General features: G+C 41.2%; 1 protein-coding gene across 1 annotated transcript; it reads right to left on the bottom strand.

Moving 5' to 3' along the window:
- Window positions 1-952: 952 nt before the first annotated feature.
- LOC145465474 (uncharacterized) lies at window positions 953-12,127 on the bottom strand. Its single transcript, XM_081449259.1, has 11 exons — window positions 11,834-12,127; window positions 7,727-10,664; window positions 6,989-7,105; window positions 6,434-6,616; window positions 5,886-6,040; window positions 5,299-5,455; window positions 4,926-4,998; window positions 4,124-4,179; window positions 3,339-3,464; window positions 3,137-3,202; window positions 953-2,796 (listed from the first exon to the last, which is right to left on the bottom strand). Exons 1-11 carry the CDS (start codon window positions 11,998-12,000, stop codon window positions 2,506-2,508), a joined length of 4,329 nt encoding a protein of 1,442 aa, XP_081305385.1. The 5' UTR covers window positions 12,001-12,127; the 3' UTR covers window positions 953-2,505.
- Window position 12,128: the final 1 nt, after the last annotated feature.

The raw sequence follows: 12,128 nt of genomic DNA on the forward strand, positions 1-12,128 counted from the left end.
TTGACCCCGAGACGAAAATCTGCAGTTCTACGACAAAAAATCGGCTAGTGTGCGATAGCTTTTACTGTGTGTCTGCCGGGTTCGGGAACGATTTCTATTTCCGCGGAACGGCTTCAAATTTCTGACGCACGTCAAAAGGAAAACGAGTCAATTTGAAATCGTTGTTAATTAAATTTTGAGTGGTTAGCAGGTTTAAATACACAATTTCAGAAGTAAAAGAAAGTTTTAACCTTTCACTTGCTATAAAAGTTAAGAACACTTGGCAATAAATCACGAAACATTTTGGTAACAAAACCAGCTTTAAATTTTAGCGGACCGTACAGTGGAATTGACCAATCACAGCGCGCGTACTAACTGAGAGATATAATAAACGCGTGTATACCTCGTTCGTGAACGGTGCATACACACACGCTTTCCTCGTTTCTAAGCAGTCGTTTTCTTAGCTTCACGTTCAGTAATCTCCGACTACGGGACTGCGGGACTGCGGAAGCACTAAATGGTAACTTAGTCAGCAAAGCCGCTCTGTCAAACTCACATTACCTAGGACTTCATAATCCCATGACGCATCAGCGTCGCATCGCCATTTTCACTTGAAATGTTATGAAATGATTGATTTACGCTCTTAGCTGTGCATTATCGAGTAATAATGCACTTGGGAAGTTCGAAGAGTTCTCAAGAAGCTACAACATGTGCTGCAACCATGGACTAATTGTGTTGGAAAATGCACAAGAACATGAAATCGTAACCGTATAATACCTACAGTTGTACCTATCGGTGAGTGCCAACGAGTGAATTGAGTTAGTAAACAAGAGTTGAATGAATTTTGCAATATCTATTTGGGATACTTCTAGTATAACAGGCGTTAAAATCAATTTCTTTTAGTTAACGTTTCAAATTATTGCTATAATTGTACGCAACATTGTTTGTTTTTCAACTCAGTGAGTGAACAAAATGCTAAATACTTTTTTTATTTTTAAAAATCATAGTATAACAGGTGTTAAAATGAATTTCTTTTCCCTCGTTCGGCGATTATTTTGGTAAGCACCCAAGTAATTTGCCCACCATTCTGCTTTTTGAGGCGTGTACATCTTGGATTTGTTGTGAATTGTTAGAGCTGAACAAGATCCGTGTTGTTTTCTGGAATAAATTCGAGTGTTGTCTATTTGATTCAGGGTAACGCTCAGGATTTGTTCGCCATCCGTTCGACGAATTATTTCGGTAAGTAGTTTGTCTGACATTCTGCTTTTTGAAGGTGAATGTAACTTGGATTTGTTGCGATTTAATCGCATAATTGGAAAACCTCATTCAGGTGTTTATTCGAGCGACAGCGCTCTTTGAGAGTAAATTTCAACCAACATGTTGACACAGCCAAAGAAGCTCAAATTGAACCAGCGAGTTCACTTCTGACGACCTCTGCGCAAAGTTCTTGAAATTAAAAGAAACTTCAAACCAAACAAATACCATTAGTCACTTAAAACTTACCGCGAATCACCGAATTGATTGCAAATAATCCTTCAAAACACGTTCAAATTAAACAAACAACGTTGATAATCTTCGTCGTATTTCATGTAAGCTTGTTTTACACTGTTCTCTGCTCAACACTTTTGTCTCCGTGAAAACCCATTAAATCGAAGTTACATGCACCTCACTGATCCTTTATTAACTTATTTTACATTCACCTTCAAAAAGCAGAATGTCAAACAAACCACTCACCGAAATAATTCGTCGAACGGATGGCGAACAAATCCTGAGCGTTACCCTGAAACAAATAAACAACACTCGAATTCATTCCAGAAAACAACTCGGGTCTTGTTCAGCTTTAACAATTGTACGATTCAGTCACAACAAATCCAAGATGTATACGCCTCAAAAGGCAGAATGGTAGGCAGATTACTTCAGTGCTTACAAAAATGATCGCTCAACGAGGTTCCGCAACCAGGAGAGCTAAACAAAACGAAGCCTCGTGATGTCACAAAGAAAAATAGTGTTCTGATTGGTTCGTTCGATCTATCGACAACATCCGGCTGCATCCTAATATGGCCAAAAAAATATCACTGACGGAACCGGATTACGCGAAAAACGAGCTGAAAGATCTGAGATTTTTTCTGCGTAGCCATCAAACTACGTACGGCTCTATATCCTGCCGCCTTGACAGGCACGCGTTTTCGCTCGCCTATCTCGTTGGCAGTAAGCGTCAGCACCCTCAATCCCTCTTTCAATGTTGGAAAATTGTAAAATGCAAGCTCGCGTTCGATGAAAGTGTTTTACCAACATTGCACAGGGGTGGAATGGGCCCTTGTGACCAAGCTTGTAGAGTTATTGTCGGCTGCGTCTCGAGAAACTCTTACGCTTCGTTCGCTCTCTCCAAGCTCTCCGCGTGCATCGTAACTCAATCGTTCGCTAGATTAAGATATAATTCGATCTACTCATCCAATTTCGCCCCAAGGTCTTAAAAATTCTAACAAAACATAAATAGATATTTTAAACTAAGAACTAAAAGAAGTGTTAATATGGACGCTTCCGTTTGCCTCTTGAGAATCCTGTGCGTCGAATTCGCCTTCTCGCACGAGAGAGAGAATCAAGTAAAGGCATCGCAGAAGGATAATGGCCCGTGGCACCACACGAGAAAGGTGCCACTACGGTCAGGTCATCAGGGTCCATCCAAATTAGGTTACAATTGTTTTGTTCCACGAAACGGTCTAAAAGTTTCGTGGTCAGCGAGTCTCTTTGATGACGTGGGTTCACTACAATGCATTCGACGTTCTCGGATAGACTGACTGGTCCGTGAATTTGAACCTGTGGAGGAGATTTCAACGTGTCAGTGTGGTTAATTGATTTTAAGAGTGCTATGTGGTGTCGAGGGACAAATGAAAACACAATGTGGTATCAACTTTCAATAAATAAAACCTTTTAAAAGGCATTGAAAAACTAGATGTAGGTAGAGCAAGTGGTTAAAAATGATTGTCAAAATTGTGTTGTTTTTTGTATCTCTTGAATATATAACTCACTTTTTCTTAATTTTTAGTGTTTCCGTAATCACCGTTGTGAATCTAAACAGCTTAACATAAACGCCCAAAATTCCGCCTAATTATAACTTGAATATCTTAATAAATTAATAAGTTGTACACAGGTTTACCTCTTTGTAGTGTGAAATGCAATCTGATCGATGAAATGGAACTTTCCCAGTGGCGACGTCCACAATCTGAGTGAATAACACAGAGAGGGTAAAATACTACGTCACGACAAGGAAATATCAATCGACTCGATAACGCATCTGAATGATAACTCATATTAAATATAGTGCAGTTTATTTATTGACTTAATATTGTATTATTTACCGCTGCTATCTCCTGGTCTGTGTAGGAAAACAAAACGTTTTCATAATGTTCACAACAGGAAAGTTTTACTCCCGCTCCTGAAGTGTCTTGAGAGGCAAACGTGGTACGCAGGCGGACTTTCTTGAGCTGAAAATAAACAAAGAAGCTAAATTATCAAACACTAAAAACTGGGTTTATACGAAGGCAATTTAAGAAAACTACGACGGCAACGGGAATGTTGCTAAACAAAAGGTTTTAAAATGAGCAAAATAATGGCTGTGCACTTGCTTTATAATTTTTGGTGCATTTCTTTGCCGTCATCTGCAAACAACAACGTGAAATGACCATATCCTGCGTTGTCTGGAGAACGTAAATCACGACGGCTTCTTTTTTAAATTTACATTTCAAATTTATTGCTGTGTTCCAAACTCATTTTTATGATAGTTTTGACAGAGATGAACAAGGTACATGACTCAGGAGTACCGCGAGATTCCTAGGTAAAATATAAAATCATTTTTGAATGCACGTTGTCCTCGGCGTCTCTGTCGTGGTTACTTAAGCTCGTTAATAACTAGGAGGCTGCAACTTCCGATTGTGAGTTTCAATGAGTTTCATAAGAAACTCTTGAGAGGTTCACCATGCGTTTTGAAATTGAGTTATAATTAGAAATACAAAATTAATGTCTGACTGGCTGTTTTCTCTTGGACAACTACGATGTGAACAGATGTGAGACTGAAATTTCATCATTGAACACACGTTTTCCGCAAAGAAAATTTTGCTGTTGATTTAAAAAACAGGGCACCAACCTGTAGAAAAGAATCGCCATAACTTATACAGCTTCTCACACCACGGGGATCGCCAACTAAAAGAAAAGATAGAGTACACAAAATTAGCCTGCGAACGCAGACTTATTTCCGGCTGTCGCTTGTCTCCGCCGAGAGAAGCGACAGTTTTAAATACGTCTGCGTTCGCAGGCTAAGAACAAGTCAGTCCATGGGGAATTTGGCTGAAATGAAGGTGAGGGTGAAAGAGAGCAAAAGAGTAAGAAAGGACCGGGGAGGGAGGGAGGGAGGGAGGGAGGGAGGGAGGGAGGGAGGGAGGGAGGGAGGGAGGGAGGGAGGGAGGGAGGGAGGGAGGGAGGGAGGGAAAGGGGACAGATGGACGAAGTCACAATCCACCTCCCTCTGGAGGACTAAGACGGGAGAAGAGTTGATAGCGCGCCACTACCGGTATCGCACTGTTCATGACTTTAAATCCCATTCAGGGCTAACTTTTTAGGCTATATGTTCGCAAGCTGAAGTTGCTGACAAATCCGCCTTGATCTTTCGTGTAATATATACTGACTAAATATGGGTTATTGATCAAAGGTGCCAACTATTGGCCAAGTTCTTTTTTGTGTGTCTATTGACCGAATCGCAGTCGAGAAGACCATTTTCTAGCGGAAAACAGCGAGCAATCACGAGCGGGAGCCCCAACTTGCCTGACGGCGCAGGATTTGGTTCGTCGTGCCCGGATTCCGCGTCCTTGTTGATCAGATCGAGTGACTTAGCGGATCCTTTAAGGGATACAACTGTAATATGCCCTGCTTTGATACACAGGAATACCAACCTATGTTTAGAACACCGTACTTGACACGTTCTGAGGGAGGGCTGCTGTGGTACGCGTTGTTAAAAATGCGATCCTAAAAAAAGCGTCGAGAAACGAAATAAAAACGTTGACTTAGTCAATAATAAGAACAACCTTCAGCTATAAATGCGCGGTTCAGAAAACAGTGTGTTCAGTAGCTGAGCAATAAAAACATCTTGAACGACATTTACAAATTTAAAAGTTTGTGGTTCATCAAAGAACGCATACGCTTGTGGCAAAAAAAAAAGAAAAAAAAAACAAAAACAAAAAAGAACTAGTAGCTTGTCCGTCCGTTGGTGGTCGTGAACTTCATTCATTACACAGTAGGTGACTACCATTGTTACACACCTCTTACCTCCCAGGATTTCCTAGCCGCCTTGTCCGTGGAGCCGCCGCTAGTTCCAGTCTCAAAACGGTTGCGATAGTGCGTGTCTTTAACTAGGAATTTTAACACTTTATCGAGATTGATATGGACGATGATGGGCGAGGCACTGCGAACCCACTGTAAAGTCCTTTGCAGGAAAGAAGAAAACTAATCAAGAACGGCGAGTGATATTCAGGTGGTAAAATACCAAAATTACTCTCGGGTGACGCTAACTTTCACTCAACCTGCGTGCTGGCGTCCTTAATTTCTCTCTGTGTCAAAGGTCACAGAATGCTTCTGATGCAGGCTTATTTGCACAGCACGACTTACACCTTCAGTGATCATGAACCTGGATATTGGGGCGGGGGGGCGGGGCGGGGCGGGGGGGGGGGTTCGGGGGTCCACTGGTACGCTGGTGGGGCCACGTGAAAAAAACATGGCTTCAAAGTGGGGAGTGGCAGCCGAAAAAGATGCGCATCAGCAAGATGAGCAGATGAGAAAAGGGAGCATCACTCAAAATAAAGTACACATGCAGTACATTACTGTAAGTAAAAGTCTTTCCGGATTCGAAAACATACCTTTTCAAGTCATTCTCACTGTAACCGAGGCCCTGAACTCGGGCAAGTAGTTTGGAGGCTACACTCTTAGAGTCCTGGGCCGAGCGTGTGATGACGTATTGTAAAGCTGCTAGTTGTGTGTCATTCAAGATGGCGACTGATGAGATGGCGCTCAACTAAAAAGAGTTTAGAATTATAAAAGCACTATTAAGGGATAAATACTATTAAACCAAACACTTTCAGAAATTTCGGTTAGAAATAAATCAAAAGGTTTAATAACTAACGAAAATGAATAAATAGGATATTTTAGAGTTACCTTGTATCTCGGTTTCAAAACGAGTCTTCGAGCAAAACCTTTCATATGAATGAGTTTGATTTGCATGAAAATGAACCTACACGCAAAAGGCAACTTGGACTTCTATTTTAATTCCAACATCAGTTTTTAGGAACACTGAACAATATTTGTGTGATGCTTAGGCTGCATGATTCCCTGCAGGCACGTCTCACTAGAGGGAATTGGCCATTCAAGAATCGTTAATAAATCTAATTCTCTCCTCATGCTAACTTACGTCGTGAACCGAGGGCAAGAAGCCTTGGAATCTCTCTCTGGGTCCTGACATATCTCCATCGCATTTCTGTGAGTGACGGATCAATTTACTGACCGGGAAGTCCTTAAAACAGTACATACATCTCTCCAACACTTCTCCTGCGTGCGACTGGCTGTTAGCTGTAACGTCGCCTTGTGAATCCTCCTATGAAAAAGGATTAACATTTTACACTCGCATAAACAAACGAAGGGTCAAAGTGAAACAACACGAAAACTCATCTCGTGACATTTAACCATTTTTTAACGTTTTAGAAAATTCTAAAGACTGACTTCCTCGAGGAGGCAAGAGAAGACAAGACAAAACAGGGCCATAGCCAGTATGAGACAAACCGCGGCACTTGCCTCAATCATTTTTTTGTCTCTGTATAGTTTCTTTTTAGAAGAGGGGGAGTCAAAAAGGTGCTAAATGCCTATAGGAAGAAAATTTAATCATGCACATTGCCTCAGTTATAATTTTTTTTGGCTACAGCCCTGCAAGACAATCATTATTTTCACAACATGACAGCACATAACATACCTGATTGCTAGAGATTGTTTTCTGGTCGCAATTCTGTGCATGATTGATGAGCTCGTTCAAGGGAAATGTCTGTAGGCAGTAACAGCACTGTTCAAGGTCATTTGAATCAGCGGACTTCTACGAGAATTGAAGATAAAGCCGGAATATGACAATTTTGTTGCAATGGTGCAAACAGTGAAACTTGCCTGCTGGGTTTAAATTATAAAGTGAGAAGTCGATGCACTTCTTTATCACTGTAGAACCAATTTTAAAATGATAACAAAGCCAAAAACTACGTCTGGTGAAAGGTATAGCTCGCTAAAAGGGCGGGAAAATTCATCGAGCGAATGACGGTTAGGTTTAACTTTCCTTGCACTTGGCTTAAAGAAAAAGAAACTACATCTTCGCTCTAACTGAAAATTATCTGTGATAGAAATGATATGATAAATGTTTCTTGTAGTCGACTCATCGTGAGCTTTTCCTCGTTTCGTTTACGCCTGCTGAGATTTAAACAGAGAAAAATCCTGTACAACGCTCATCCTGTAACTCGCCACGACTGTAAACCGTTCTCGTTTGGCTTGGCTCGAGAGTTTCGCTGTATATACATGAGCGTTATTCCATTTATTTCTGCTGATGTGTACGCCTGCAAACACGGTGGCCGCTCATTGCTCGAGGTGAATTTTCTGGGGTGACTGTATTCGCACTCATCTCAACATAGACCTTACACTGGTGGAACATTAAAAAAAAAAAAAAACGTACCTCATAACGATCTCCACAGCTGCAAACGTGTTCCACAAGCACACTCACAGCAAACATCTTCAAGCAGTACATGCACTGTTCTTCGCAGTCATGATATGAGTCCAGTGAGGATGTTGTTTTTTTCAGGCTAATTTTAGATTCCCCCAGTTCTCCGTCATCACCATCATCGGCTACTTGTAACTTGGCCGCTTTACTATTTGACGATTTCGAGGATTCATCACCTGTTTTTGTCGAGGTTGCTAAGCACTTCGCGGTCTTCTCATCTTTAACTGTTGTTCTAGTACTCAGGTTGTCTGTACGAATGACATGCTCGGGGAAACCTTCAACAGGATCACTTTTTTCTGTTCTAAGTGATCCTTCGCTTATCATTCTTTGGGAGTGTAGACTTTTGCATCTAGGATAATGTTTACTCATGACATCAACAGGAAATTTCACTCCACAAAAGTGGCAGTCGCTAAAGACAGCAATCGTGCTTTCTGTTGACGGATTAAATAGAGAGCTCTTTTTGAAATCTGTCGCAGTCGCCGTTTCTACAGCTTTACTCACGGCTGAAACATCACTAACGCAGTTCGATGCATGTACGACCAAACGGGACAGATGAAAGAGTTGAAAACAATTTGGGCATAGCTCAAATTCGTCGCTAGGGACGCTAGCCTCAGAATATGGCACAGCGTCAACGGAATCGTCGACGCCACATGTACCTTTATTCTCAAGGTACTTGTTTGTACGTGCACCATATTCGTCACTTTTGTCATCTCCTTCGTCAGATTTAGAATCTTCGTCTTTCGTATTGGAGATACTACTTCTGTCAGAATGTGAATCGTCGTCATAGCAACTGTCACCACGAGAGACGTCATCATCGTCCGTATTTGCTCTACTGGATTTATCACTATCAACATCGTTTTCTTCATTATCATCATCAGCTTCACCTTCTTTATCCTCGCGATCTTCGTCTTTGTTAACATCATCGTAAACACTGCCACCATCAACATCATGATCTGCTTCAGTGATTCGATCATCTTTATCGCCACACGTGGCATCACTCGACGAAATATAGCTATCACGTTTGCTTTTGTCATGATCAAGGCTATCACAACTCTCCAACTCACAAACTTCATGACCAATATCATCTTTACTATCATTGTCAACAACGTTTTGAACGCCTTTGTCACCATCACTAGCCATGGAGCCTACAAGGTCCCTAGCATCTTCCAGAGAGGACTCTACATCTGAGCTTGTACTGAGTGGTTCTTCTTTACATTCATCAGCGTGATTTAATAACTCCAACACGGAAAACTCTCGACGGCATTTGGGACACAGCTCTCTATCACCCACTGAAGGATCTTCCACACAGTCAGCGGCTCCTGTTACCGAGGAGGATGGAGAACTATCGTTCAACGAGACCTCTTCAGCTTTTAACCTAGAAACTTCACTGCAGCGAGTAACATGTTCCACAAGTTCCAGTACCTCGAAATATCCGCCACAGTAAGGACATGCCTCACGCATGTTCTCTGCGTCACCGCAGTCTGTACGAGGAACTGCACTCATCTTGGAACATTCAGAAGCGTGAGCAATGAGTTCTGACACTGGAAGTACTTTTGAACAAAACGTACATCTTTCTTTAGACTCTTCTCTGGAGATGGTGGGTTCACACTGATGAGGGGAAGTAAATCCGTCACCTTCATTGTGAGAACCTAGCAGTAACTGACGTTGTTCCGGTGATGAATTTGAAATCTTTGTCACTATTTTCTCCTGTATTTTGTCTCGAGATTCACTGCTTATAACAGTGGATGTGCTTATAATATCTGACTCAGTGCTCTCATCTGGAAGATCACAAGAAGCACTTGGTAAAGTCGTGACGGCTTCGATATTTTTTTTCTCACATGTTTCATCCTGCATACTTTTTGGATCGCTCTCGCCTTTGTTTATTTGTCCAGTCAACTCTGGCTCCCTTGCCTCATCTGAAACGCTGATATCATCTTCAACTTCATCCAGTAAACATTTTTCCAATCTCTGAATCTTTGACAAAGTTTCCCCGCTGAACGAACAATCTCCAAGTGGAAGCGATGATAATGAGACATGATCTTGACTTCTAGCCTCTTGGCTTTGACCTTCACAAACTGCTTCATGCAAAGACAGCGTCACATGTGGAATCCACTTCTCACAATGAACACACTTATCATAGTGGGCACTATCATCCTCAACTGCATTGCAGTCACTTGTTTGTCCTAATGCTTCACATTTTGTTGTTTCTCCTTCCAGCAGAGAATCATGTTTCTTGTCACTACTGCAAACTTTGGACAACCCTGAGAGACGTTCGGGAGATGAAGGGGGAGATGGGACGTGTGAAGATAGGGTGGTAGTGTGAGTTATGCCTTGATCGTCATTACCGCGAGAGGTTGTTTTATCAATATAAAGGATGGTATCGTTCAACTCCTTTACAGCAACGCTTCCTTTGTCGGTAACAGAACCAGCACAGTCATCAAGGCCCCCTGTGGACTGTTCTTCTTCTTTGATGCTGCCTCCAATCAAAGGGTTATGATTATCAATGCTCTCCTCGATTTGCACCTTAAATCTAACTTTTCTCGGGCTTCTTCCTTGACCATAAGGTTCATGCTGTCTTTTCAAATGTATTCTAGTGTTTGCCTTGTTGCTCTTTGTAATATTCTCTGCTTGACATTGAAGCATCCCTGCACTGTCTTGATGCAAAGCTTCTTCTTGTTTGTTCTTTGCAATTCTTGGAAATGGAGATGAACAATACTTATAGGAAATGACTTCGGGATTTGCTTCCGTTGAACGTGTTAGAAGAATGACATCGCCTTCCTTCAGTAAAGTGGGCTTTCCCTGTTCAAGTTTAATTGTTTCTCCACTACTAGAAGTTATCCATGTTCCATTTGAGCTGTGGTCTGATATCAGCACTTGCTTTTTAGTTCCAGTGCTGAAAGAAAGGACATTTTAAAAACAGAAACACATCAAAGAGTACCCGGTTTAATTCATTTAACACATTTGAGAAGGAAAGCTTATTAAATAATGAGAAACAGAAGAAATATCTGGCCAATTTGATGGCGTTATGGGGTCCTGAAGACCTTTATTTATCATTGGTCAATGTTTATAGCACAAAGGCCAGTAGAGTGGTGCAATTCAGTGTCAGAAACATATAATTTCAGTATTAAAACTGAACAGTAACAGGGTTAAAAACCTCAACTGGCAGGAAACAAACCAGTTGGTTGTTTAATTTGCGGGGCAGCTGACAGTGAAACAACTCCACCCAGGGTCAGCCAAGAAAGCTTATCATGATCTGAGTGTGGAGTGTAGAGAGGTATAGCACAGTAACTGATGAAGGATTTATAGGGGGAAGGGCAGTGCAGGGTGAGGGGTACAGTACAAAACAGATTGTTTGTCATGATGCCAGTGTGGCCGAGGGTAATGGTATCTAAAAATATGTTGGGTTTCACCCAGAATTTTTTTTATGCAAGTATGTGGACACTGATTGCACCTTAAATGGCAAAATCTTATATACCAAACACCCATGCAACAGAATCTGCCGTACTGGATGTCATATGTAAAAATTCACCCCTGTCAATAGAGAGACTTTTCAAAGTTAGTGACTACATTCATTTGTGATTTGGGCCTGGCCTGTTAACCTGAATAACTGCTAGTGCAACTGAACAGTACTAGTCAAAATCTGCCAAATGAAAAAAAAAAGATTCTGATTCAAAACCCACCAGAAGTAAAAAAAAAAAAGGAAACATTTTCACTAAAAATGTCAAAACTTTTGTCTTATAAATGTCTAATAAAAGTAATCTAGAGTTCACAAAACAGCAAAAACAATCAGAGTTATGTAAAGAATATATTAACCAAACCCTCTTTTCAAGAGAATCTGAACAGAAGAAAACGAGTTAATATTTTAATATCTCGGATCATTTTGATAGTATACAGGAAGTACATGTAACAATCTTGCCCTTTAGCGAGATCTTTGTAAAACCCAGTGGTCACATAATGGAGGCAAAGAATCGACATGTAGTCTCATTTCCACCATTTTGTCGTCAATGCCTTGCTTGAGAAATTACGTAAAATAATGCCCTTAATAGAAGCTGGTAAGCTTACCTTGAGCAGTGATCTCCCTTGCTGGAGATGTTCAAACTACAGTGTACTTTGCTGACATGGCCATTCTTCAATATTATGTTACAGAGGGGAGATCGACCGATCTTGAATGATCCCACCACTCGTAGATCATAATATTCACACGGACGTGTAGTATGTGGGCTTGACATAGCAAGTAGTGACGTGCAAACCCACGGAATTGTGATGAATGAATGGGTTAATCGAAAGGAGCGAGAAAAAATCGCCAGAAAGAGACAGTTCGAGGAAGATTGTTTTACAATTTTGTCCAGCGGATTAA

Source organism: Orbicella franksi, chromosome 13, assembly GCF_964199315.1.
Source record: "Orbicella franksi chromosome 13, jaOrbFran1.1, whole genome shotgun sequence".
In the NCBI taxonomy this organism is placed as follows: Eukaryota; Metazoa; Cnidaria; class Anthozoa; order Scleractinia; family Merulinidae; genus Orbicella; species Orbicella franksi.